The following is a 26,308-nucleotide window of genomic DNA, read 5'->3' on the forward strand; positions in this document are numbered from 1 at the left end:
CATCAGGGCTGGAAGGGACCTCAGAAGATCATCAAGTCCAGCCCCCTGCGCCAGGGGCAGGAGGTCAGCTGGGGTCATAGGATCCCAGAAAGATAAGCCTCCAAATGTCTTGTTGCCAAACAAAATGAATAAAAAATCTCCCAGCCACAAGACACCCTCAAAAGCTCCCCAAAATGCAGATCAGCATCTTAAAACTGTCTTCTGCTTTCTAACTGTGCTTGTGAGCAGGCAGTCACCATAGAGGAGGAAATACCGGGATGAAGACCAGTGGATCCATGCAGGAGGCTCAGTCTTTGGCAGTGCACTAGTTCAGGATGCAATACTGGCCATTGTGCATCTACACTGATGTGATATGTGCGTCTGTCCAGCAATGTGGATAGGCACTACAGAGAGGCAGATGGTGGGGAAACAACGTTTGAAGCTGCATAACAGTATTGATGCCCAGGGCCCTGATCCTGCAAACAGACCCATACAAGTTAGGATACCTGGGCTAGCAAGAATGGGGTACCTTGTGGCTGCAGGGCTCTGCCTTCATAGTCTTGACCGCAAGATCAGGGTTTAAGACTTCAAGTCTCCAGTCTTAGATGACTGATGTTTAAGTGCAAGCAGGCACTGGAAGCAGATGTCCATTCTGGGCTGTATAGAAAGTTTATACTTCTCGCTGCTTTATTGTTTCTGCCGGGGAGAAGGAAAGTGAAAGATGTGATTTATCCATATCAGTTCAGACAAGTAAAACAGATTAATAGCCTCAAAAACAACAGTTGAGGGTTGCTTTTAAGTAGAAGTGGCTAAATCACCACAGCACCGAGGATGAGAGAGAGCTGGGCGAAAGCTTTCAATGCATCTAACAAAGAGGAGAAAAATCCTTGCTGGTTCCAGTGTTTACAAAAGGCTGACGTCCAGGACCACGTGTTAAACACACACATGCAGCTTCAGGCCCAATCTGTATGCAAATGTTGTACCTGCATGTCTGTAGATGCACCCCAGTGAGCTAGTAAGCGTTCAACAGCACACACAAATTGCAAGGACTGTAGATGCAAATTTAGACGAGACATTTCACATGGGACTTCCCAGGCAGCCTGGGGCCATCTGCCTTTTTGCAAGTTGGGCCCACTGCCTGTTCTTTTTCATCCGCTCCCTTCAGTCTTCCTATTTCCTGCTCTTCCTTCCGAATCTCAATTCATCTTCTTTTAAGTGCTTTTTTGTGCTGATGTTTTCCATCGGACTTATTTTCCTTCCTTTACACACGCCTCCGTTATTAGGTTCTCTAAAACCCTTTCTTCCAGACGTTCTGATTTTGACATTTGGATCCTCTTCCCTACCCGTCTCATTTTCAAGGGACACCTTCAACAGGGAGTTAGTACAAATTATCTTCTAACCATTGCCATTTATTTACCCATTCTCCCATTTATTGGACTGTTCTGATGCGAGTTGGCTGGCACAGCAGAGGGTACAAGGTGGACTCCAAATAAGCTTCCTGCAACAGCCTCTCCTTATTATTGCCCATCTCTTTCCAGTTTCCTCTTCCGGCTTCTTTTCCACCCATTTCTCCCTTTCCCTTAGTATTTCAAGCAAGCTTCAAAACTTTCCTCGCAGCTGGGCAACTGTTGGCCCCTAATACAACTTTTGCATGGTGCATGCATTCACATCCGATCCATCATGCCTGTAGGCTTGCTGACGGTGCTTTGTGGCCCACGTCTGGGAAGAGGAGGCAGCTGTGAAGCAACAAGTTTGTGCAGTGTCCCTCAGGGTGAACCCCACGACGTCTGCATGGGGAAAATGATCAGAGCAACTCATGTGTCCCATTTAGACGTGTCCCCATTCTGGAAGGAGACCGCTGTTTTGTGCTGGCAGTAATTATCCCAGACTGCAGCAGCTTCCATTTCACAAGCAAGCGCATATACAAAAAGCTATCCTGCCTATTCCCCCAAGTTGATAGGCTCCAAAAACGGGGGATAGGCTCCATCCCCATTCCAGGGACTCTGTTGCGTAAATCAAAACCAGCTCGATTCCCAAAAGGCTCTTTCCTTTGGAATTGTGTGCTATCCCGAGCTCTGGGCTGCAAAAACCTAGTGCAGTGGGAAGGGGATTTTTCATGGCCTCTGGATGTCAGCCAGCGTCAGGGCCCCTTCAAAGAAAGGGGCACTCTCCAAACAGTGAAGCGTTTGACATAAACCTATTGTCTCCTGACAGTCCTCTCATTTGGTAGCTCTTAATCTTAAGGGTTCCAGACACGGTACATTTGTGGGTTTTAGTTTTTCTAACGGGATCGTGGCCGTGGCTCAGGATGTGGATCGCGTGCGTCTAGGGGAAGCCCTGAGAAGCCGTCAGACATCTAATCTGCAGGCAAGAGGTGAAATCCTACTTTTGCAGGGGTGTAAATTAGAGAAAGCCCAATGTCTCCAGCAGCAGCGTTCTGGATTTACGCCAGCAATGCTTGATTACAGAAGTGGACCCCAGCTGCTGAAATCGGCTCCAAGAGGCCAGAGCATTTACACGCTCCAGCTGGCTTACAGGGTCACACATTAACTCCTTTAAACAGGAATACGTCAATATAATAGGCCCCAGAAGCGTGGGGCCAAATGTACTGCAGGTGTAAACCTACCGCTACACTCAGAAGGAACCGCACCGGCTGCAAGGGTTTTTTCTAACTGGTGTTGCAATGGGTAACATCCGCGCCCCCCTGGAGGGCACAGTCCGAGGCTGGCGGGACTCTGACCCTGCCCAGTCCCTTCCCCCGGACATGCCCGAGCCTCTGGGACTGCCGCGTCTCAGGCCCCGGGTGTCGCAGCCGTGGTCCCCGTTCAGCAGGCCCGACCGGATTCCTTCCCCGACTCCGCTCCGCCGCCAGGGTCAGCGCCGCGAAGCGGCAGCGCCCCCGGGCCGTGGCGTCGCCGGAGCCGGCGGCTCTGCCCTTTCCAGGCCAAGCCCGGGGACGAAGTGCCAGCTCCTGGTTTGCGCTGACTGCAGAAGAACCACGGGGCTGCCCGTGTGTTGCAGAGAGCGGCCGAAGCGGGACACTCGCGCGTGCACGGGCAGACACCTGGTTTTAACAGGGCGGATTCCCTGCGCGCGTCCCAAAGCGCCCTCAGGTCCGCTCGCTTCCCGCCGCCGCCGCCTGGCCTCGGCCCCGGGGCCCCCCGCGGCTGGGCCTCGCGCGCACGCGCACGCCGCCGCATAGACAGCCCGCCCAACGGCCCCGGGCCGCACGTGCGGGCCGGGGGCGGGGCGGGGCATGGCCGGGCGGGCGCGGGCGCTGCGCCGCCTCGTGCCGCCGGGCGCCTGGCGGGAGAGCCGCGAGCTGGGCAGGATCGCGGGGCCCGTGGTGAGCGGCGCGGGCGGGCTGGGTTGGTGCCCCCCCCTCCCCTCATCGCGGAGCCTGTCCCGCAGGCGCACGGCGGGCCGGGAAGCCGCCGGCTCCGGCTCGGCGCTGGAGGCGGGGGAAGGCGCGGCCCGGGTTACCGCTGCTCCGGCGGTCAGGCGGCCGGGGGCTGCCGCGGTGCCTCCAGCCGCAGCCGGCCGCGCCGGGGCGGCAGCAGGCTCTGGGGGCTTCGCTGCCCCCGGCCTGGACCCGGCTTCAGCGGCCGCTTCCCCTGGGGCACAGCCCTTTCCGGCGCCGGCGCCCTCGTGCCCCAGCCGCGCCGCGCCGCGCCGCGAGGCCGCGGGGCTTGTCCGCTTCAGATTTCGCCGGCGTTTCGCGCGGCCGGACTGACTCCAGCGCAGATGCGTTTCCCGGGGGGGAATTTGTCCTGTTCGGTTTAACCCGCTTCAAACAGGAAGGGGCGAGGAAGGGGTCAGGCCTTCCTTTGCCTGACTGTTAAGACCCCGGGAGAGCCAGACCCTGCCCCAGGACCCCGTACGTTTGCACAAGGTCCCGCCGGCAACACAAGCCGAAGGCCGCCTCGGAGCTGGGGCCTGCCTGAAACTGCATCTTTGATGCTTTATTTTTCTGAAATTTTGTGTTCGAGGCCAAATCGGTCCCAAAGTCTTTCGACCGGGCAGAGCTCCATCCTTCCGGTCTGTGTGGCGCTGCCACCGGCGAGTATCCGACCTCCCCGTTGCTTCAGATAGTCCCAAATCCACGGCAGGCATCTCTCCCCGGGGTTCGAACGCCCCCCGGTCTTGCTTACCCCTAGCCAAAAGGCCGGAGGAGCAAGCGAGAGGGAAAGCCGGAGAGCCATCCCCCCTCACCGTAAACCGCTTGAACCCAAAACCTGACCGCGGCGCTCGTGATGCGTCGGTCTCCCTCCTGGCCGTGCCGGCCTTGCTCCGGCACGGTTATCCCTCCCCCTTCACGTTTCCTCCGTTTCCCTCCCAGTTCCTCGCCCAGCTCCTGATCTTTCTGATCGGCGTGGTCAGCTCCATCTTCTGCGGCCATCTGGGGAAAGCCGAGCTGGATGCCGTGACGCTCGCCGTGTCCGTACGTATCGTTCTGTTGCTTTCAATGCCGGAGTTGTAACTTGGATCACGTCGGCTACAACGCCAACCGCGTGCGTCGTCTCCAGGGGATAACGCCTCACTGCAGGTGCTGCTGCTGGATGTTACCCCTGCAGCTGCAGCCGCTGGTAACGGGGAGGGCAGAAGGGTGGTGGTGGGGAGCCAGGTTATGCATTTACCCCAGCGTCTGTCCCTCCGACTTCGAGTCACGCCACCGCGTCCTTGACAGAGCCCTTGAACAGCGGGTGGGTGCAGGGTCCTCTGAAGCCTTTGCTACTTTAGACGATGGGAACTTTGAAGTGGGAGAGGTGGGGGATGCTATATAAAGTGGCCTTAAGGGACATTCCCTGGGGGGGGAGGAAAGCAAGACCAGCTCGGCAGTGTCACCCAGTGGCCACCCACCCCGCTGCAGATGGCTGGCTTTCGTCTCCTGGAGTTACTTCCCTCCCTCGCTGTTTCTTTTCCAGGTCATCAATGTCACCGGCATCTCCATCGGCTCCGGCTTAGCCTCAGCATGCGACACCCTCATGTCGCAGGTAGGTAACAGTCCTGCGGCTCCCCTTCTTTCTCCTGCCCTCGGGTCTCAAGCCTGGGAAGCTCCGTCTTGGGGTAAGAAGGCTGAGAACTGAATCCATCAGCATCTCACCCTCCTATCTGGATGCAAACCTTGGCTTGGAAAGGCAGCAGGACCTTGCCCTCTGAGCACCTTTGCCTCCGCTCATCTCCACCACTGCCTGCACCTGGGGAGGGGAAAGAAAAGCTGACTGGCCATATCGCACCCAGGGGAGGGGGTGCTAGAAAGTCACGCGCTGCCTCGACTCCATTCACTTCACCCTCTTTAATTGCCTGCCATTGCTTCCCGCTGACCGGCGCACAAGGCCGCTACTTAAGGGCTGTTGGCAACTCGCGCCTCTGCTTCTCCCTCAGACGTACGGCAGCAAGAACTTGAAGCAGGTGGGCACCATCCTGCAGCGCGGCATCCTCATCCTCTTGCTCTGCTGCTTCCCCTGCTGGGCTGTCTTCATCAACACCGAGAAGATCCTGCTCCTCTTCAGACAGGACCCAGAAGTCTCCAGGTCTGGCAGCAGATCCCACCTCGCGCCTGCTCTGGTCTGGTCCCTTCTAGCGCGGACAGCAGGGCCTTCTCGGACTGAAGCGCCCCACTAGGCCTGCGGGAGACCTGCGAGCCAAGAGCAGGCAGCCGGAGCAGCGTTAGGTGTTAAAGAGCCAGTCTTAACTCCCTAGCAGAAGCTAAGGACTGCCCAGGACTTCATGCCCCACCATCTGCCTTTGGCCCCTCTGGGTCCCGAGTCCTGGCTGAGTCAGGCTGGTGGACGGGTGAGGCGAGGGAGAGCGCGCTGTTTAGCATGCGCCGTATGAAGAGGATGGTGATTGCTAGAGCTTTGCTCCAGCCCTGTACTGAGAGAGACCTCCACGGACTCTCCATTTCTGAGGCTCTTGCCTACAACATCTATCCCCTCCACGTCCCCCTGGGCAGGGATTGAGGGTGCGGCTGAGAAATGGCCTTCATTTAAGGCCAAGTGGATTCCTGACAGCATATGTGCTTGGTTTGGCTCTTCCATTACTGTATTATTCATTGGGTGGGAACCTATTGCTTTTTTTTTTTCCCCCCAGGTTAACTCAGGTTTACGTGATGATCTTCATCCCAGCTCTTCCTGTAAGTCGCCACTAAGGTTACTCTGCCTTTGTCTCGGGGTAACGTGAGGGTGCCATTGCTCTATATACAACGACATTTAATCTCGATGCAGCCTGCCAGAAGCTACAGGGCCCAACATGCAGCTGCCCTTCTAGCCCCTCTAATTTTCAGTGCGTGCTGGTATCTGGACAACGTTCAGCGGTTTGCTTTTCATTCCTAACGTTACGGGCTCAGCCAGCGGTCACTAGCAAACAAAACAAGCCTCAGAGTAGCAAGCTCCTGTTGCTAATTTGTCCAGTGCAGGCAGGGAGCCTGAGGGCTGGGGGCAACTGGCTTTCTCTGACAGTAAAACTAGCTGGCTGCTGCACCTGGTTGCCCGTGGTTTCCCCAGGACTTTGCCTGGTTACAGCAAGAAGCACGCGTATGGGGAGACCCGCACGTGGTTAAGGCAGCTCTAACGAAACGTCATCCGACTGTTTTTCAGGCGGTGTTTATGTACCAGCTGCAGACAAGATATCTGCAAAGCCAGGTATTGTGGGATTATTTGGGCTGTGGATTTGAATTTCCTTGTTAAAGCAGGAGACCTCAGTTCATCCCCTCCCTGTGGAGGCTGGGGGGAGAAGCATTGCACAGCAAACACACCTTGCATCAGCTCCTGGGGGTATGGGGAGCACATTACCTTTCAGCCCACCCCCTCCCCTTCCGAGATGGGAACTGCTCTGGGTGCTCCAGGGGAGCTGGTCAGATCTCTCTGGCTGCCAAAATGAGGCGGCCCAGGGCACGGCCTGGGGAGGGTGATGGGAAACCCAGACGCTCCCACCGCTGCCTACAGACGAAACATGCATTTTTGTGACATGCTGGACCTGGAGCTGAATGGAAACTGCTCCAGCAGTTACTCTCCTGCCCAGCCTTCTCCTCGAGGCTTGATTTCCCCTGAGGCTAGCCGTTGGCAGCAGTGCCCGGGCTCCTTCCTGCCCACGGGGTTGTGTCTGGCTGCGCTGCTGGGGGAGTGCCTCCTAAGGTCTTGTCTTTGTTTTCAGGCCATCATCTTGCCACAGGTGGTGGTGGGGGTTGCAGCCAATATCCTCAATGTGGGCATGAACGCCCTGCTGCTGTACGCAATGAAGCTGGGAGTGGTGTAAGTCTGAGCAGGCAGAGCCATGGGTAGCCACTCCATGAGGTTTAGCAGAGATCTGGGGGCTCATCAGACCCAGGGCCACGGCTGCTCTTGTCTTGCAGCGCTCCCTGACTTCATAGCTGTAGGTCTGCCCTTGGGTGCTGCCAGCCTTTGGAGGTGGGGAGGGTTGAACCCTCTGAGTAGAGAATGGAGTATCCATTTGGGGGGGTCTCAGGCAGCCTGGCTGGTGCAAAGGCTTTCGTGCTCCTAGTAGCCAGGGGCAGAGGAGACACCAGTGCAAGAGAGGAGGGGAAGTGCCACATGTGACCAACCTGTTTCTCCCTGCAGGGGCTCTGCCTGGGCCAACACAGTTTCTCAGTACACCCAGATGATTCTCCTCTTTTTGTACGTGCGGTGGAGGAAAATCCACACCCGGACCTGGGGAGGTAGAGTATGTCTCCGTCCAGTTCCAACATTACTCAGCTGATCCTGTGGTGGGTAGATGCTCGGGCACTGGCTTCTGTAGGATCTAGCCCAGTAGCGTGGACACAGTGGACATCCTCGAGTAGCAGCTCCTGTCTCCCTGAATGAGACAAATCCTAAGTACTTAGGATATGGGTGGTGCCTCGGCTCAAGCCTGACCTCGGATACAAGCTCATTCTTGGCCATCTTATACCAGTGCATGCACTGATGACTGATGGGGCTGGGCTTTGGCCCCTGGGATGCTGCCTTGTGCCATGGTTTCTGCAGGTTGCACCCTGCTACAGCATCCTGGGGGTCAGGAGAGGCATCTGCTTCCTCCTGACTCATTGCTGCCTTGCTACAGGCTGGACCAGGGAGTGTCTGCTGGAGTGGGGCTTCTTCACGCGGTTGGCCGTGCCCAGCATGCTTATGATGTGCATTGAGTGGTGGACCTTCGAGATCGGGAGCTTCCTGGCAGGTGAGCTGGCAGAGTCCCGTGCAAATGCCCTTTCTCTTCCTTCTGTGCTCCCACGGTGGTCTCCTAGTGCTGGCGACCCTCACGCCTCGCTGAGCAGACCTGGATGGTGTCTCTGGCTTGCAATCCTCCCCTGGAGTCTGTGGGTGGGTCCTACAGGGCTCCCTGCTCCTGTCAAACCAAAGCCCCTTCTCCTCCCCCCTGCTAGGAATGAAGCTACTTGTAGTGATGGTTAAAAGCTGGCTGTGGCAATTCCCTTCTAGGTCTGATCAGCGTGGTGGAACTAGGGGCTCAGTCTGTCATCTATGAATTGTCCAGTGCCGCATATATGGTAAGGGCTCAGGCCTGCTTGCAAGGAGCGCTGGTGGCTGGAGTAGGAGCATGGAGAGCAGAAGAGGTTCCCAGGCAGCCTAAGGATGCGGGCTGGGGTGTTCATGGTGCCAGACCACGCTCCATTTTCCTGCTAGGGCATAGCCAGACTGCAGTAGGGCGCTGCCTGCCCCTGCCTCTATGCTCAGGGATGAGCAGACCACTACTTGTGCCCTGTCCAACCTTCCCCTCTTCCTGCCTAGGTGCCCCTGGGCTTCAGCGTGGCTGCCAGTGTCCGTGTGGGCAATGCCTTAGGATCGGGGGATGCAGAGCAAGCGAGGACATCCTGTATCTCTGCGCTGCTGTGTACAGGTGGAAACAGTCCTCCAGCTCGTGCCTGCTGGCCTGATCTATCCTGCAAGAACTTCCCTTCCCTAAATTCTTGGGTGGCTTAAGGCAAAAATGCCTGAAGGGCCCCATGAACAGTGGGGCTCTGTGTGGGGCATTGTCACCCCGGCAGGGATGGTCCCTTCAGCAGAGATCGTGATCCGAAGCAGCACAGGAGAGGAGCAGAACATGGCCCCCGTGTTAATCAAACTGCCTGGCTCTTTCAGGAGTGTTAGGTGTAGTGGTGGCTGCCTTGTTGGGGACCCTGAAGGACGTTGTGGGCTACATCTTCACCAATGACAAGTGAGTCATCCATGTCCGTTCAGGACAATTCGTTACCTCTTTCAAAGAGCTGTTCCACACACATGGGGAATTTGTGCCCTTCAGTCGCAGTCTAGAAGAGATATTGTGGTGCCAGTAACTAGGAGCTGGCCCAAAGCTCATCGATTTCCCATAGACTTCACTGGGCCTGTGTATGGCAACAAGCATCAGAACTAGAGTTCGTTCCTCCCTTGTAGTCAGGCCGCCCTGCTTCCCCCGCAACCCTAACTGACAGCCACGTGCCTTTGTCCCAACAGAGAGATTGTTACCTTGGTGTCTACGGTGATGCTGCTCTTTGCTCCCTTTCACTTGTTTGATGCAATGGCGGTGAGTATTTCTGTGCACCCAGCAACCTCCTCTGCGAGCTTGACCGTAGTCACTTTGCTTATCCAACTGTCTTGCTTCCTCTGATTCTTGCAATCTGCCAAAAGACAAGTTTAATACACTATGCAGTCATGCTGCGTCTGAAAGTAGCAGCCTGTGATATTCCGGAGCAATCTCAAACTCCACAGTGGTTGCAGCTACCACCAAGGCACCCCAGATCTCACCATTATGGGTTAATAATCTGTGGTCAAAATCACAGTCCAAAATTGAGTGGCTGATGTTGGGAATCAAGGGGCCCAAACACCCAGTCTGGTGTTCGGAGGAGCTGGCTGTCCTCCAACACCCACAGCACCTGGGTACAACCTTCTGCCTGCTACTCGGTTTAGACCTAGTGGGGTCCTGCCTCATGGGTGGGCAGGGGGGACAGACACCATCACAGCAGTAGCTGAATCTCTCGCACACATGCGCATGCTCACGTACAGCCACTAAGGACAGAATCACACAAGTTGTTATGAAGGGAGGAGAGTAGGGTTTTATGGCATCCTGGCAGCTCTGCAGTAACCGCCCAGGTGCTCACACTTAAAAAATGAAAGCCAGGCTGCATCCCATCCCCCATGAACGAGCCATAAGCAACCAGCTGTAGCACTCGGAAGGGATAAAAGCAAGTACACAGGCAGCTGAAAGGGATGTGGGTGCACAAATCAGCTGCTCAACCTCTTGGTAACTGGGTGGCTTTAGCTTCTGGGCATCGATCATCTACTCTTCATGCTGGAGTAGCAAGGACCCTTCTATCACATAACTCTCTTGGGAGGGAGACTGAACAGGACTTGAATCGAAGCTGGCTTCACGGGCTAATGCAGCAGCCTCAGCCCATCTTAAATCATCTCAAAGCTGCACGTTTCCCTGCAAGGGCTGCGTTGCTGCCTGCTAGGCTGCGGCAGGAGCTGCTGTGCTACACACTGACTGCTCTCTGTCCTCATAGGCGACCTGCGGTGGTGTGCTGAGGGGGACGGGGAAGCAGAAGTTCGGGGCCATCGCCAACGCCATCGGATATTACGCCATCGGGTTTCCGCTGGGAATCTCGCTGATGTTCGCCGCAAAGCTTGGGGTGCTGGGTATGTGTGCCATGAGCAGGCACAGTGCCGAACATCCTGACACCCATGGGCCGCTGCTCATGGCGGGTGAAATCCTGGCCGTGGTGAAGTCAGGACAGCCGTTTCTGTTGGCTGTGGTGCAAGAACTGGCTGTTGCAGGTATACGCTGACCAAAGCCCTGTTTCGGCAAACCGTGCACTTTGGCTTTGCTGGCTCCCAGAAGGCTCAACCCCAGGCTAGAGCATTTAGCTGAACTTGGGCTCAAATAAGCATCTGCTTTCAATAAGCGCATGGAGTAGATAGCAGTGTAACTCCAGCATAGGGATGGGGGCTTCAGTCCAGCGCCTCGGGGAACAGACAGCAAAGCAGATTTTGCCGTTGCCTTTATACATACAGCATGAACCACCTTAGAAAACCAGTTTTATGTTCATGTGGTTGCAGTGATCTGAATTCACTGCAGTTACTCTGGGTTGCACCTGGTAACCGAGCAGGACGTGGCATGGTGTCTGTCCTGTGACAAATGCAGTACAACTTGGGCCCGGGCGTAGCTGCAAGTGGGGTCAGCCAAAGGGTTTTCAAGGTTGCCGATGGGAATCCACGTCTGCTGGACGACGAGATCCACGGCGGGGCTTGATCAGGACTTGTGCTTCTTTAGTTTGGGAATGAAGTCCCAAGAAATGAAATAGCTGCAGTGACATCCAGACCCCAGGGAAGGCCAGCTGCAGGGACCTCCATCAGGGGCCTCCAGATAACACCCTGATTTCCCTTTGTTCCAGGCCTATGGGTGGGACTGATCGTCTGCATTGCTCTGCAGGCCATTTCCTTCTTCATCTATGTCCTGCGCATAGACTGGAAGAAGGCTGCAGAGGAGGTAAGACTCACAGCCCGCTAGTCTCATCCAGAGGCTGTGGGCCGGCTCCTGAGCCCGTGCCACACTGCAGAGCCCTGAGGGCACGCAGCGTTGTGCAAGCACAATCTGTCTCCTCTTCTTCCCTGCTTGAAGAAGTGCGTTTTGCTGGGTGTGAGCATATGTAGCTCACGCCTTAAACCAAAGGAGTCAGCAGAAGGGCCCAGGTTCAGAGGCACTCGCGGGTTGTGATCCAGCTGAGGAGTGAAAAGCAGAGCTGGCAAAGCCAGGCCGTGGCCCACACCTGCAGGATTGATCCCTGCAGAGGGTGCCGCAGCCGAGTGCCTGTGCCCTGGGAAAGGAAGGATCTCATGCGCTCGGAGAGCAGAAGGCCGGATCTCTTCCCCCCCATCGGTGGAGCTGGGAGCGCGTTGTGTTCCCAGCTTAGCCGAACCCTCGCTGGCTGCAGTCTGCTGCTCCATTTGGGATGGGTTTTGAGGGCATGCCCTGGCGACAGGGAGAATCTGACCCTGTTCTCTGTTGCAGGCTCAAATCCGGGCAGGCCTCAAAGTGCAATCAGAGATCCCGGGCACCAGCAGCAATGTGGTTCATTTGTCTGGTTTTGGTATGTGGCTGGGGGCCGGAGTCCTACACGCGGTGCCCCTTGCTCTGGAAACGCTCCCGGGCAGGGTGTGGGGAGAGGAGGAGTGCTGCGTGGGAGCTGCTCTGGCTGGCCTGTGGCCTTCAGTGGCTGTGGGGCCCCAGGTGGACCTCAGGTAGCACTGAGCGCCCTGAGCTGGCCAGCAGAGCTGACCTGGGACCGCTATCCTTCGCCGCTGCAGCTGGCCGCACAGCTCGGCCTCCAGGGCCTGGCCCCACGTGTAACACTGACCCCTCTGCTCCGCAGACTATTTCACAGCCGAGACAGAAGTGCCAGACACCGTAGTTCTGCCTGCTGCTATCTCCAGCAGCGAGAGCCTGCCCGAGCCCCAGCTCGCCCCTGGAGAGGAAGTGGCCGTGCTGCCCGCCCTGCCAGGAGGCAGCGTCTCGCTGGGGAAGGGCTTGCTCCTCCAGCGCGGGCTGGCACTAGCTGTTGCCATCACGGTCCTGCTGGCGGGGGTCCTCGTGCGGCTCCTGACGGGCAACGGCTAAGCATAGCCACCGTGGCCAGAGACGTGACGGCTGGGGCGGTGGAGTGCCGCAGGAAGGAGCGGCTGAGATGCTCCCCTGTCCTGGCCCGTCTCTTGGGTCTGTGGTCTGGTCACGCTGTCCATGCTAACGGGCTGGGCCTGTGCCGCCACTGAGCAATGCTGACCCAGGGGGCTTTCACCCCCTCTGTGGGAGCCTGCTGGGCCGTCGGCCTCAGCCGTTTCCTGGTCCTGAAGCGCTTGTTCGTGTCCTGTTCTGTTTGGTTTGCAGCTTGGGCTTTGTTGGCCCAGGCACCCCATAGGGGCAAAGGCCTGTTATCTTTCAGAGTTGGCTCTGGGATCCCCCTGTAGCTAGCCCTGGGCCAAGACAGTTGGGAAGTTGTTTCGTGGCTCACGCAGCCCTGGCTAGGGCGCACGGACCCTGGCGCTGGTTCGGCCAGCTCTGCCCACAGCGGCGTTCACTCTTGCACTACTGTCAGCTGCTCTTTTGGTGCCGCAGAGGTTTCCAATAAACATTCAGGTTGTTTAATCTCTTGCGAGGGTCGTAGCTGTCTTATCCGAAAGCTCCCACTTTGTACCCCTCGATCGTGCTTGACAGCAGAAGGAAATCAGAGGAGTGGGGTGGGAAAGGACCTCCAGAGATCCTCTAGTCCACCCCCTGCCTGAGGCAGGATCAGCCCTCTCCCAACCAAAATCCCTGCTGCTTTCTAAGGCGAGGGTCTGAGAGTCGTGCAGCTGGCGTCGCTCACTCCCACAGGCTTCCCTCTGCTGCCAACTCACTCTTCTGTGAGTGGGCACATGCACGTTGACGACCGACACTGAAAGCAACCCAACTTTCCAAATACGCTGGCTCCATCCTGCCCCAGCGAACCGCTGTCCTCCGATAGAAGTGTCCTTGCCTGCTCCGCCTGGAGCAATGCCCGCTCACCAGCCATCTGTCCTAAAGCAGCCCATGCCCATGGCTGACTTCCCAAAGGATGGAAGTCACGTGTAGCTGTCACTCAGGCGTGCGTCTGGCCTGTGACAGTGCAGTTCTCCTGCTGCGTTTGAATGGCACTGACTGCTGCCCAGGAAATGCAAAAACAGTGAGTAGATGACCCCCCCCCGAAGCTACCTGTCCCCTCAGCTCAACTCCCCCCAGCTGGGCTGCCCTGAAAAATGCTGCCACCAAGTAGCAGGGGTGGAGATGGAGGGGATCCTGCTGCTCTACTGTGTCCTGCTCAGACAGGGTTAGACGGGGTGAAAAGCCCTGCTTTCATCTGCCCGACAGTTTGCATTAATCGGCTCAATCTCACACGCACAGGACTCCTGTGTTGGACCTTGCAGCAGCACTTTGCTCTTTAGCCACAGCACCAGGGTCCCAGGGCACGTGGAGTTGGCCTGCCGTGACCTGGCCAGGGTTTCTGCATGGAGACGCTTCCAGCGTAACCAAAGGCGAGGTTGAGCGTACAAGGAAATGGGTGCGATCCTAAGGAATATAACCCCGATTATAGCACCGGCACCGTCTCTCCTGGGCAACAAGGCACATTTCCCCTCTGGGATGTTACAGACGGGTTCGGCATGGCCCCGAGCACTGGCTTGGGATGAGAGGTGTTCTGTGGCAGCTTCTCCCCGTGGGCTGAATTCATGGGGAGGATGGTCCCCTGCTGTGCTCGGCTGAGGATAGCTCCCCGGATCGGTTCCTCCGCCGCGGGGGCCCTGGCACCACCGACACTTAGCTGCTACCTACTGAAAGGGGCTGGGGGAGATGCCTGACTTAACCTCCTTGGTTTTTAGTGTAAGCAGTTGTCGGGCTGACGAGGGGTAGCAGGGCGAAACGTAACAGCAACCATCAGGCTAGAAGAGGGCAAGACTCCTGCCCTGAGCTCTACGAAGGCACAGTTGGCTGAAAGCAGCCAGCAGATGCAGAGCCTCTTCCGACAGGGCACTCGGAGGGGAGGAGGGTGGAGGTGGGCGAACGCAGTCCATCCGTAAGCCCCAAAATGTGCCAGAACAGGAGCGAGTGCAGAACTGGCCCCACCGGCGGCAGAAAGCGAGGCAGGACAAGGGCGCGACGGCTCAGCTGGGAGGAATCCAGCTGCCCGTGCGCCCGGGCAAAGGCAACGGGAGAGGGTGCAGGGCTGCAAATGCCTCTGGCCCATTCACACCTCCCTGTTTCTCATTAACCGAGCTAGGCCAAAGGGAAGGCCCTGCTGCTAGCAGGCCGGTCAAGCTGGGCCAGAGCAGGGCGTTACGGAGAAGGGTGACGCCGGGACGGCACGGGCCTGTGGACTGCAAGAGCGGCTAAGGTGCATTGCCCCTGGCAAGTCATAGTGTGGGCAGGACTCGCCCTTCAATCCCAACGCTGAAGGCCCGTCTACGCCACCGAAACCAGACCTGGAGCTCTCCCGGCCCTGCCACCAACCTCCTGCGTGGCCACGGGCAAGTCCCTTTACAGCCCGCCCCTACGCTGCAGATAGGAACTGCGCCAAGGCCAGGCCGGGCTCTCGCCGTGTTTGCACCGCACCCCGACGGCAGCTCGGACAGGGCAGGCAGCGGGGGAGGCGCATCTCGTTTCCCTCCGTCAGCCAGGCGTCCCCGGGCAGGAGCGGGGCCTGCCGCCTGCGAGCCGGGTTTGGCCAGGTCCCTGCTCGTGCCCCTGACTGAGCGGCGCGGCGGCACAGCGCGCCTGGCTCCTAAGTGGGGGGTCCCCGTTTTGGCACTGACCTGGGACGAGGAGGAGAGCGTCGCCCTCTGATCCCCTCTGCTGCCGCTTGCAGTGCCTCCTGTTTCCAGGCTGTGCAGACCAGGCCCCGCCGCGCGCAGCCCCCAACACGCCACGTGCCGGCACGCGTCCGCAGGACTCCTCCCGCCCCCAGCAACCCGCCTCATGCCGCCCAACACGCAACCCGGACCCCTCGCCCCAGCTTCCTGCCATTCCTCCAGAGCCTCGTAATCAGTCATCGCCCCCGCGGCTCGTGCCAGGACGAGGGAGGTGGTGGACTGGACAGCCATCCAGCCGTGCAGCAGTTCACACCGCTGCGGTTACATATTGTTTGCCCTCCTAGGTCGAGCGGATCACGCAGGTTTAACCAAGTGCCAAGGTGAAAAGCAGGGTCATTCACTGCCCGGGCAGAGAGGCAGCATGAAGCCCACAGTCCCTGCCGGCGAGGGCCCTCTCAGAGATGCCGCGAGCACCGCCCTGCCCGTTTCGGCTCCTGGCACCTACAGGAAAGGCTGTCCCTGGATTCCCAGCAACTTCTGGGGGGAGGCGAAGAGGCTGCTGGCGCTGGCAGGGCCGCTGGTAAGGGCGTTCCCGCTGGCTGAGCGCTCGTGCTCCCTGTATCGGTTACGTGGAGCCTGGGAACGAGTCAGGTTCCTGCTGCCCTTCCTCTGCGGGGTCCTGGTGTGAGGCTCTCCTCCCTTTTGCGGCAGGCTCCTGTGCTGTCCTAGCAAAGGGCAAACGGAGAGGCAAAATGGAGGCTCAAACGTTCAGATGGTGCGGGGCCATGATGCCCCCCTGGCTGGGCACACTCACGCACACAGGGATGGAGACAGCAGCCTGCCGTGCCTGTGCACATCCGGGCCCAGCGCAGCTACTCTAGATTTACGCAGGTGGGGCAGAGATGGGAATCGGGGGCCCGCACATTTGCGGGTCCTGAATAGCAGCAGTCCTCGGAGGCAGCAGAGCAGAATGGAGATGCGGCTATAACCAGATCACTGACCGCCACCGACTTTGCAACACAGCCACATCCTCAAAGCGGGTCTGGCAGAGAATTTCCAGAGAGAGAAACCCAAGACCCACTTGACCTAGCGGGGATTTGAATCGGCTAGGATCAGACTTCAGCAAACCCGCAGGGGTGCCACGCACAGCCTTGTTTGCCCTTCAGCACAATACACGAAAGCCTGCCCTTCGCAGCCTCTCTGCACGTTTGTTCCTCAGATGCAACTTCCCCTCCAGCCTGCAGTCACCACGGCCTGTTTTTCCCCCCCTCTCCCTTCAATCCAGACCCTGATCCAGCTGCTGGTCTTTATGATCCATATTGTGAGCTCTATATTCTGCGGCCATCTGGGCAAGGTTGAGCTGGCTGCCGTCACGCTTGCAATCGCTGTAAGTATTCTCGCTCAAGGCTTTCCATAGTCCACGTTTCACGCCAGCTCCGGCGTCTCCCATACGTTAGCAATGAAGCGGTGGGGAGCTGCTGGCTGAGGAGCTGACAACGGGCCGGGACAGAGGGCCCTTTCCTTCTGCTTTCACAAGCAGCCGTGGGGCGAAACTTGTGATCACCAGCCAGGTACGTTTTTGCATCCTCTCACTGTTTTATCCTTCTGTTTCCAGGTTATAAATGTTCTCGGCATCTCTGTGGGGTACGGCTTAACAGCTGCATGCGACACATTAATGTCACAGGTAGGGAATAGCTGCTGATCGCCAACCCCTCTTCTTTAGAGAGGCTGGGAGCATTTAATGTTAGCGGGATCAAATTAGCTCCCCTATTACACAGGGCTGTTAAACTGGTGGCTAAAAGCTTCTGTAAGGCGCAGAGCCCAGCTGGCCTTAGACACTCAGGGCTGGGTACGTTTTGCCCCTCGGGGTACGCGCAGGAGCGGGCTCCATCCAGGGATCGCAAAGGAGGAGTTAACTGATTGCCTAAGCACTGGCTCTGAAGTGCCTGGCTGCCCCGAGCGATGGGCAAAGTCCCTTCACGGCTGGATTCATATCTTCACCTCTCAGGAATGAACCGAGGCTCACGCCTGCATCACGAGGCTGTAATGCTGTCCAGGAGCAGGCACCGAGCCCAGGACTTTGGGATGGAAAGCCTGAGCTCCTCACGGCTTGAGCTAAAGGAGCTGGGTCTGGGCCCTCCAGGCTGGACAAACTCCTGAGCCTCTGCAGCGAGTCTGGCCACCAGAAGGGAACAAGAGCTCTTAAAGGGGGTCGTCTCCCGTGCCTTGCAAAGCCCCCCTTCCACATGCTTTTCATGATGCTGAAGGACCCCTGTGCTGCAGCGGGCACTGGCTGGCACCTCGCCCCCCGCACGGCTCTGCCGTTCTTCCATGCGGGCTGCTTCCCTGCGGCCGGCGCGGTCAGGCATGCCTTTTTCAAGGGAGTGACATTAACTCCCAGGCTTGGCCCTCTTGCTCTGCAGACGTACGGCGGCAAGAACATGAAGCAGGTGGGCGTCATCCTGCAGCGCGGCACCCTCATCGTGCTGCTTTGCTGCTTCCCCTGCTGGGCTGTCTTCATCAACACCGAGCAGATCCTGCTGCTGGTCCGGCAGGACCCGGAGGTCTCCAGGTCGGGTGCCGAGTCCAGCCGCGGCAGGCACAGGATGCAGCCGCAAGCTCTGCAAGGGACCGAGGCTGCGACTGCCTGCAGCTACCCGCTGGGCTCTGCCCCCGGCCAGGCCGGCAGGGCCCTCCCTTCACCCCATTGGCTGGGCTCTGCCCCCGGCCAGGCCGGCAGGGCCCTCCCTTCACCCCATTGGCTGGGCTCTGCCCCCGGCCAGGCTGGCAGGGCCCTCCCTTCTCCCCAGTGGCTGGGCTCTGCCCCAGCCAGGCTGGCAAGGCCCTCCCTTCACCCCATTGGCTGGGCTCTGCCCCCGGCCAGGCCGGCAGGGCCCTCCCTTCACCCCATTGGCTGGGCTCTGCTCTCTGCCAGGCCAGTGGAGCCTTCCCTTCACCCTGTTGGCTGGGCTTTGTTCTCTGCCAGGCTGACAGAGCTTTTCTTTCACCCCATTGGCTGGACTCTGCCCTCAGCCAAGTGGGCACCCCATCACCACATTGGCCAGGCTCTGCCCTCCATCAGGCCAGTGGCGCTGCCTCATTGGCTGGGCCATGCCCTCAGTGACGCCAATGCAGCGCCCCTTTCGCTTATGGCTGGGCCGAGCCGTCGGCTACGCCATGCAGCCCTGCCGTCGGCGTCAGCAGGCTGGCACAGACGTGGCCCGCGGCACGGTGCAGCCCTGAACCCGGCTGCTGCCGGGAGGCAAACTCCCTCGCTGCCACCACGACATGATAAAGAACAGCCCGCTGCCCAGCCCACCCCTGCACAGGGCCGAAAAGCTGGGTCAGGAGGGAGAACGGCCCTGCCGCGCCCCGAGGGACAGTGGGGGGGCTTGCGCAGGCCCTCAACGGGGGAATGATGATGCTTTGTGTCTCCCCCCAGGTTAACGCAGGTTTACGTGATGGTTTTCGTCCCGGCTCTTCCCGTAAGTTCCTCTCCCCGTGGCTTCTTGGGGAGGGAAGCAGACAGGAGAGTGGCTCCTTCGGCGCCTGGAGCCCTGCAAAGCTGCCTGCTCTGGTCCCCCGCACGCGATGCCTCCCCCTCTCAGGAGGGCTCGGACGCACCCACGTCTCGGAGCCAACCTGGCAGGAGGCAGCTGATGCCCGGACCGGGCCGGCGGCCAGAGGAATGACTAGATTTCCCCCGAAGACATCTGTTACACCTCAGCCTAACCTCACACACCAACTCCCTTATTTTGCAGGTGGCTTTTCTGTACCAGCTGGAGACACGATATCTGCAGAATCAGGTAGGCCTCAGTGGCGGATGGGGAGGCGAGGGGGAAGGGATCTCATCCCGTGAGACCGCCGAGGGTCTTTCTCGGTAACCCACCCCCGGCTCAGGGCTGCGTTGCAGCATAAAAGACGCGCGTCCGGCAGTGCCCATAACATGCACACAACAGCAGGCATTTTTGGCCGGTGTTTGGCCACCTCTAGGTCCATTCCCCCAGTGCAAGAAAGGCTCTTGCACGCGTGGTTTCCATTAGACTCAATGCACGTGGCAAACCACAGAGGTTTTAACTGATTAACTAATTTCTTCTTTGGCGATGCTGGAACCCCTGGTTAGCCGCACGGCACTGCATGTCCAGGACATCGCGTTCAGCAGCGAGAGCAGCTATTGCTCTCTTGGCCCTGCCACTCCTTCGAAGCCGTCTAGGAACCATGGCATTTGCACACCTATTAGTGCACGAGTCCCAGTGAAATCGCATTTCTCATATTTCTCTTTCACCGCAGAGGATCATTTGGCCCGAGGTGCTCAGCGGCATCGTTGGAAACATCATAAACGTGCTTGCAAACTACGTCTTCCTTTACACGATGGACCTCGGAGTCACGTGAGTAGAGTCTGGAAGCGATTAGACCTCTGAATGATGGCGCGAGCCTCAAATGGGTCCCGAAATCCCCAAACTCCCACTGCGCCCTAGGCAACAGGATGTAGCTGTCACATGAATCATGGTGGGAGCCCAGCTTCAGGCATCTTCAAAAGGACCCACTTTTGAGTGGACAAGTGCTCAGCACCTCCACAAAACCAGGCCCTTTTACAGGCATCCAAGCTGGGCGCCAAAATACCCAAATCCTCGGCCTGGGGGGAGCAGGGCAGGAGCTGACCCCGAAGCACGCGGCACTGCAGGATACGGGGCTGCCGGCAGGACACAGAAGGTCCCTTGCGGTCTCTCTTCCCCCAGGGGCTCTGCCTTGGCGAACACCATCGCTCAGTACACACAAGCCATCTTCCTGTTCCTGTACATCGTCAGGAGGAAGCTCCATGTGGAGACCTGGGGAGGTGCCGTGTCTGTCCCTGCTGCCTGTAAAATCCTCGCCACTTCCCCAGGGCTGCCCTGAAACTCCCACCCTCGCCCCCGGCAGGTCCCTCCTAGCCCATCCCCTAGCATGGCCTCGGGGGGTTGCGTCAGCAGACAGACCCCAGGCTCGCACTCCAGTGCTCGAGGTCCTGCCAAGATCAGCAGGCGCCAGCCACCCATGTAAAGGCTTTGCACACCTTGCTGAGCACGCAGGGGGCTTGGCTGCATCTGGGATCGGCCACAACCGGTCCCAGCAGCGAGGACTTCAGATCCACGCCCCAAAGCTCAGGCGCTGCTGAATCAGCTGTGTGGTCTGTGCTTCATGCACATCGCTTGCTCTGGAAGGGCAAAAGAGATGCCAGCAACTTGGCCCCGGCTCCTAGCTCCCTTCCTGGTTGCCCGTGGCCCAGCTCCGCCAGGCTGGCTGTTCACACGTGGCATCTGCTTGCCCCAGGCTGGTCCAGCGAGTGCCTGCAGGAGTGGGATACCTTCACCTCGCTGGCCGTGCCCAGCATGCTCATGTTATGCATCGAGTGGTGGACCTATGAAATCGGGAGCTTCCTGGTCGGTGAGTGCAGGGGGGACGGAGAGGACCCCCCCCCGGGCTGCTATAGACGGTGTCCCCGAGCAGGATCCACCAGGCTGTAAGCTCCTGACGGGCGTCTCCTCTCCGCCGCAGGCCTGCTGAGCGTCGTGGAGCTTTCTGCCCAGTCCATCGTTTACGAGGTGTCCACAGTCGCTTACATGGTAAGAACGTGGGATCCTTACACCGCAGCATGGGACGGCCCTGACTGCGGCCGGGGTCCCCACGCGTGCTGGGCGCTGTACACGCGCAGCAAGAGACACCCCCTGCTCTGAAGAACTCCAGTGTCTGAGCACACCAGGGAAACTGAGGCAAGGTGACGTGACCCCAGCCACCCCCTCTCCTGCCCTGGGCTCAAGCTGCACCTTGCCATCGCCTGTCCCCATGCACGCACCTTGCTTTGAACTTTTAAGGCACCCCAGAGATTTGCCACCCATCTCATGAGCTCAGGCCACGGCTTGTTCCAGGGGGCTATTAGACCATGCAGCGCCTAGGCCGGATGAGCTCTAGCACTGTAGGGTTGCCCGAGGGAAGTGAATAAACACCGGTGCTTTGGGCTTTCAGGTTCCCTTTGGACTGAGCACGGCTGTCAGTGTTCAGGTGGGGAATGCGCTGGGTGCTGGGAACGTCGAGGAGGCCAAGACAGCGTCCATCGTCAGCCTGCTGTGCACAGGTAGAGGGCTCTGGGCTCTGGTGCTGCTCCGAACAAGGAGCTAATAGCAACCCTGATGTGTGCCACACGCCTGTCCGACCTGCCCGTACTCAGGTGGCCCCGGCTGCCGCTCTGGGGGCAGCTACGTTACTCCGTGGGCCACGAGGCAACAAGTCGGCAGCACCGGGGTTGCACTGGTGTGGGACCGGGGCCAGGAGGCTCAAACCAGGACAGGGTCTGAGCCAGGCCAGACTCACTGCAGCGGCTCTCTGCTCCATTTTCAGGGGTCTTTTGCGTGGTGATGGGTGTTGTACTGGCAGCCTCGAAAGACGTGTTGGGATATATATTTACCAGTGACAAGTGAGTTCCTCGGGTGCCCGTCACCTCCGAACAGAAATGTTCCCGCTATTAAACCGCTACAGACAGAGCCACAGCATGGAGGAGGGAATCACGCTGGGAGGAGGCAGCACAACCCATTGGTCCTGCAGGCTGCAAGGGTCTTCTCCCTCACTCAGTCCAGTGCTCACCCAAGTACGGCGGGTTATTTCCGTAGGAGGGTTTTGGAGCACAGGCCTAATTATTTAGCTCAGAGTGAAATTTTCCCCAGGAAACTCCAGGTGAAGTCTCAGGGAGCGGCCACTGCAAGGGCGTGCAGAGGCTGCCACCATGGTTTTACTCCAGGCCCGTGTCCAAATACAAAGTTCTCCCAGCGCCTCCATCGTTGGGTAAAGCCCCAGGGCCCGAGGGTAGCTGGGTCAGGGCCTGCTGGGTCATGGCTCCATCCCACTGCCCTTGCTCACGGCCTGGCAGGGCAAGTCTGGTGCGACCAGTCAGGCGTACCGAGTGCAGCCAGATGCCGGGGCTTGAACTGCTCTTGAATCACATTGCTAGCGCTGCTTGCTCTTCTGCTCCCTGAACAGAGAGATCATCCAGCTGGTGGCCTGGGTTATGCCGGTGTACATTGCCTTCCACCTGTTCGAAGCAGCTTGTGTGAGTGCCCCTTCTCTCCCCACGTGGCGGCACGTGTCCCCGGTGGGTGGTGGAGGGTTCGGGCAGTTCCCTCTGCTAAAGGCCAGCACCTGAAGCAAATCTCAGGCCTGGGAGATGGACAGAGAGGGAGGACTGCCTCCGAGGTAATGGGAGAGACCAGTCCATGGGGAACTCCCCCCACATGGAGGGAAGATGAAAGCCTGGGGGGAAGGGGGAAGGCTGGAAACATCCAGTCCCCGCAGGTGGCGCGTAGGAGCCTGGTGGCATCTCAGCCTCGAGGCGGCCCCGGCTTCACCCCTGCGACAAGCGTCTCAGAGGGGTCAGCCTGGATGGGCGCTGGGGGCTGCATGGGGTCAGGGCTCTCATGGCCCCACCGTGTCCTCCCCATAGTGCACCACCAGCGGCGTGCTCCGGGGCTCGGGCAGGCAGAAGTTCGGGGCCATCCTGAACGCCATCGGCTACTATGTCGTGGGCCTCCCGGTGGCGATCCTGCTGCTTTTTGTGGCCCGGATCGGGATCATAGGTACAATGGCCAGAGTGGAGGGCAGAGAAAGGGCACCCCCAGAGACAGGCGGGAGACAGGAGCAAAACGTCCCCAGCTCGGACACCTCCAGCCACACTCCACCAAGGGGCCTACTGTTGTGACAGCAGAACACGCGTCTCTAAACCCTGCCAGAGCCAGCGCGGTGCCCCGTCTGTGAGGTGCAGAGCAGGGACAGCTGCATTGTTGGGCAGCCTCCTTTGTGCGCATGTATCCAGCACCCACTGAAATGCCCCTTCCAAGCCAGGTTTGGCCCTGGCCCCTTTCCCCCTCCTCAAAGCAGTGTGTCCATCCTCTAAGCCACTCTTGAAACCCCACCCATCTTCCATTTCCCTCCAGCCTCCAAAAATACAATCCCAGACCCATCTCCGCTCCACCCCTGCAGCCTGACAAGTCCACCTCTTCCACAAGCCCAAATATAGCCCCTTGGCTCCGCGCAGGCCCCCACTGCAACACTGATTTCCTTTGAACGCCCCCACCTTCACGCCTGCACGCAACCACACGTACCCCGTGTGGGCTTCCCTGGGCTGAGAGCGTGCAGGAGGCCTCCGAGCCATCTGGGCCTGGCTGGGCTGAAGGTCAAGTCCGGATCTTCCTGCCTCCCTCGGGAACCTGCTTACAGCAACCTCAGCTGGTCAGTGTACGCGCGAAGGCCTGCGTGGTCGCTAGGTGGCAGCCTCAGGCCGCTCCTGCCCAGGTACAGCCCAAGTAGCCACCTGTTGCCCCCCCACACCTCCAGGATGGCCCCAGGTTTGCAGGGTCAGGAGGTTTTGGAGCCGGGTCCAGGTGCTGACCGCACCTGGCTTACCCCAGCCTTTTCTCCCTAGGCCTCTGGCTCGGCATGCTGATCTGTGCCTTCATCCCCTGCAGCTGCTCCATCGCCTACATCGCACGGATGGACTGGAGGAAGGCCTCCGAGGAGGTACCGGGGCTCTCGCATCACTCCTGTCGCTGCCGAGCGCAGGCAGGGGACAGAGCAAGCCCGCACCGCGGGCCAGAGCGCCGTGGCCGCGGGAAGGGCGAAGACCAGGGAGGGGCCTTGGCCAGTGTCACATGCCAGAGCAGTGACTGGTGGCCTGGCTGGGAGGGGAGGCTGCCAGGCTGCACCGCAGGGGGAATCCCTGCTCCCAGGGGCTTTTACCTTGTGTGGATCCAGCTCCTTTTGCACACACGCTTGCCCCGCTCGGCAAAAGCTGGGTGAAGTCCCAGAGGAATCAGTGGGGAGGCTGCCCAGCAGCAGGGCCCGGCGAGGCACGGGGGGGCTCTCCCTTGCCCCGCTCAGAGCTGCAGACGCAGCCAGGCTGGCAGACTGGAGCCACCAAGCCCAGGAGAGGCACTGGCCCTGCTCTGCCGGCCACGGCCGGGGCAGACGGGGAGCTTTGGCCGCAGCTCAGACGCTCGCTTCTCGTCCGCCGCAGAGCAGAACAGGTCGAAATCCACAGCAGGTCCGTCAGCGCCCCGGGCTCTCGGGTGCTAGTCCAGCCACGCACCACTTACCTAGTCCCTCTGGGGCACAGTGAAGGTGGCAGCCGGGATAAAACACGCAGCCTAAACCGCTCCCCACCCTTCAGGCCTGGCCGTGCTTGCACGGATGTGCTCCGAGCACACATGCAACCTACAGGTTCGCGCTCCTTCGGGATGGCTGTCCCGGCTGCCTGCCATCATCCCGAGGGGAAGCCAGCACGTTTGAACCGCGGTCATCGCTCGGTAGGACAACTGTGCTTTCCTTGCAGCTCACCCGCACCCCACCTCTCTCCCTAGGCTCAACGGCGGGCAGGCGTGAGCCAGCAGACGGCCGAGGATTTGAACACGGCTCCTGTCCCTTTCAAGCAGGCTCCCCTCCCAGGTATGGGACAAGCGTGGCTGTTAACGGGGCAGCATTGCTCAAACCTGCCGGCTCAGATCCCAAACATTCATTGAATGAGAAGCTATTCGCAGGAGCTCCTTAAAATGCCTGCTCTTCTGGCAGTCCCGGCAGGTTGTGCATGGGGGGGAAGGAGCTTGGCAGGAGGGTTTGTGTTTTCCCCAGGAAGTTGTGCTGGGAATCAAAATACAAAGCGGGGGACAGGTGTCCTGGGGGCAGATTCAGCCTTGGGCAAGCCGATAACGCCCGCGCAGCGGAGGGGGCTGCAGGGCTCTTGAAATAACGAATGCGCTGGGAGGAGCAGAGAGGGCAGCAGGAGCCCGGTCCCCGCCTGCTCTCGCGGACGACGTCAGGGAGGCGAGCTGAAGGGGCTTGCAGGGCTGGTCTTGCAGCCTGGGGAGGGGGGAGAAGCAGCCGCTCTCGCTACGGGAAGCCGGGTGTAGGGGGAGGCAGAAACCCCACGCAGGGAGCGCCGAGGCAGGCAGAGGCTCTGGAGAGGAGCGTCCCAAAAGCCCAGCAACCCCGCAGCCCCCTGCCGCCGGTGGGAGGTCACCTGCAGTAACCTCCTGCCCGCACCCTGCTCCAGGGGAGGCCGGGGCCCGGAACGGCATCGTCCTGCTTGGCTTCGCTAAGCTCGAAGGGCCGAGGCTCCAGGAAGCCGCTCCCGCGCGCCCGCCCGCGGCCGAGGCTCTGTCTGCGAAACAGCTCGTCCTCCGGCGCGGGCTGGCAGTGGCTGCCGCCATCGCCGTGCTCGCGCTCGGGGTGGCTGCCAGGGTCACGACTGCTCCCCACTGAGCAGGCTGGGCCAGAGACGGGGGCGGGCGCCGAGAGCACAGGGAGACCCCTCCCCACTCGCAGCTGGGAGCGCACGGCGCCCAGGACTCGTCCAAGCGAAGGGGGAAGTCTCCGTTTAGCCGAAGACGGCATCCGACCTGAGCTAGGAGCTGCTGTCCAGGGGACCGTCTAACCTGGTCTGGTCTAACCGCTGGCAACACCTGAGCGCACACAGCCAGGGCTGGCGAACCCTGTCACCGCCTGGACTTTGTGGCACAGTGACAACCCGTTGTTTAGCCATGAATAAACCCAGCCACCAAGCTCCTGCCTGCCTGCAGTGCCTTCGGTTTGCAGTTCGCTGTAGGGCCTGCCTGGGTCTTGGCCCCTCCAGCTCGGAGGGCTGCTCCGCAGCAGGGAGTCAGCGCAGGCCACTGCCTCGGCCTCCGCGCGAGCAGAGGCCGACAAGGACGTGCAGATCTGAGCCAGCGTTTCAGAAGTAGAATTTCCTCGACCGGCTCGCTCCCCGCCAGGCACCGAGGGGGCTAAAGAAATGAATTCAACTTAAGCCCTGGGGGGCAGGGAGGTATTCATAAAACTTGCCCTGTTGTATGGGAGGGCTTAAATGGGGAAACATCCTGCCCCGGGCAGGGGGCTGAACTAAGGGACCTTCTGAGGTCCCTCCCAGCCCAATTTCTCTATGATCCTTAACACTACTTGGGGATCGGAGTGGATACACCTCACTCCTGTTTCACAGGCGGGCGACCAGC

The 26,308-nt window shown here is 59.5% G+C and overlaps 3 protein-coding genes across 5 annotated transcripts in view; 2 read left to right on the forward strand and 1 right to left on the reverse strand.

The window, feature by feature from the left end:
- NXN (nucleoredoxin) overlaps positions 1–2,675 on the reverse strand; it is a 69,488-nt gene extending 66,813 nt beyond the window's left edge. The window contains exon 1 of the mRNA XM_090026424.1: positions 509–2,675. Coding sequence (XP_089882550.1) covers positions 509–535 — 27 coding nt within the window. The 5' untranslated portion in view covers positions 536–2,675. The remainder of the gene's footprint in view (positions 1–508) is intronic.
- Positions 2,676–3,161: 486 nt separating this feature from the next.
- Positions 3,162–13,107, forward strand: LOC149854281 (multidrug and toxin extrusion protein 2-like). Of its 3 annotated transcripts, XM_090026417.1 has the most exons (17): positions 3,162–3,325; positions 4,319–4,420; positions 4,905–4,973; positions 5,365–5,513; positions 6,073–6,115; positions 6,579–6,623; positions 7,135–7,232; positions 7,560–7,657; positions 8,038–8,151; positions 8,412–8,479; positions 8,721–8,829; positions 9,072–9,147; positions 9,423–9,492; positions 10,472–10,604; positions 11,360–11,454; positions 11,977–12,055; positions 12,338–13,107. In XM_090026417.1, exons 1-17 carry the CDS (start codon positions 3,236–3,238, stop codon positions 12,580–12,582), a joined length of 1,683 nt encoding a protein of 560 aa, XP_089882543.1. In that variant the 5' UTR covers positions 3,162–3,235; the 3' UTR covers positions 12,583–13,107. The 3 variants fall into 3 exon arrangements, with proteins under 3 accessions (XP_089882543.1, XP_089882544.1, XP_089882545.1); XM_090026418.1 differs by lacking the exon at positions 3,162–3,325 and having other exon boundaries at positions 4,292–4,565; XM_090026419.1 differs by lacking the exons at positions 3,162–3,325; positions 4,319–4,420 and adding an exon at positions 4,468–4,525.
- A 2,527-nt stretch (positions 13,108–15,634) lies between these two features.
- LOC149854282 (multidrug and toxin extrusion protein 1-like) lies at positions 15,635–26,281 on the forward strand. The gene is made up of 17 exons (XM_090025201.1): positions 15,635–15,861; positions 16,567–16,668; positions 16,897–16,965; positions 17,705–17,853; positions 18,724–18,766; positions 19,043–19,087; positions 19,572–19,669; positions 20,021–20,118; positions 20,592–20,705; positions 20,817–20,884; positions 21,285–21,393; positions 21,657–21,732; positions 22,293–22,362; positions 22,753–22,885; positions 23,731–23,825; positions 24,665–24,749; positions 25,354–26,281. The coding sequence occupies exons 1-17, from the start codon at positions 15,703–15,705 to the stop codon at positions 25,560–25,562; spliced, it is 1,722 nt and encodes a 573-aa protein (XP_089881327.1). The 5' UTR covers positions 15,635–15,702; the 3' UTR covers positions 25,563–26,281.
- Positions 26,282–26,308: the final 27 nt, after the last annotated feature.

This window comes from Crocodylus siamensis, chromosome 13 (genome assembly GCF_052110815.1).
Source record: "Crocodylus siamensis isolate JL-2025a chromosome 13, ASM5211081v1, whole genome shotgun sequence".
NCBI lineage: Eukaryota > Metazoa > Chordata > Crocodylia > Crocodylidae > Crocodylus > Crocodylus siamensis.

What these genes read in the sequence shown, in the direction of transcription:
- LOC149854281 (XM_090026417.1), top strand. Translation starts at nt 3,236, where the DNA reads ATGGCCGGGCGGGCGCGGGCGCTGCGCCGCCTCGTGCCGCCGGGCGCC. An exon ending in TGTCCAGTGCCGCATATATG is followed by an intron (nt 8,480 to 8,720) that starts GTAAGGGCTCAG and finishes CTTCCTGCCTAG; the next exon opens with GTGCCCCTGGGCTTCAGCGT. An exon ending in GGTTCATTTGTCTGGTTTTG is followed by an intron (nt 12,056 to 12,337) that starts GTATGTGGCTGG and finishes TCTGCTCCGCAG; the next exon opens with ACTATTTCACAGCCGAGACA.
- LOC149854282 (XM_090025201.1), top strand. Translation starts at nt 15,703, where the DNA reads ATGAAGCCCACAGTCCCTGCCGGCGAGGGCCCTCTCAGAGATGCCGCG. An exon ending in GCGACACATTAATGTCACAG is followed by an intron (nt 16,966 to 17,704) that starts GTAGGGAATAGC and finishes CTTGCTCTGCAG; the next exon opens with ACGTACGGCGGCAAGAACAT. An exon ending in GGAGGAAGGCCTCCGAGGAG is followed by an intron (nt 23,826 to 24,664) that starts GTACCGGGGCTC and finishes CTCTCTCCCTAG; the next exon opens with GCTCAACGGCGGGCAGGCGT.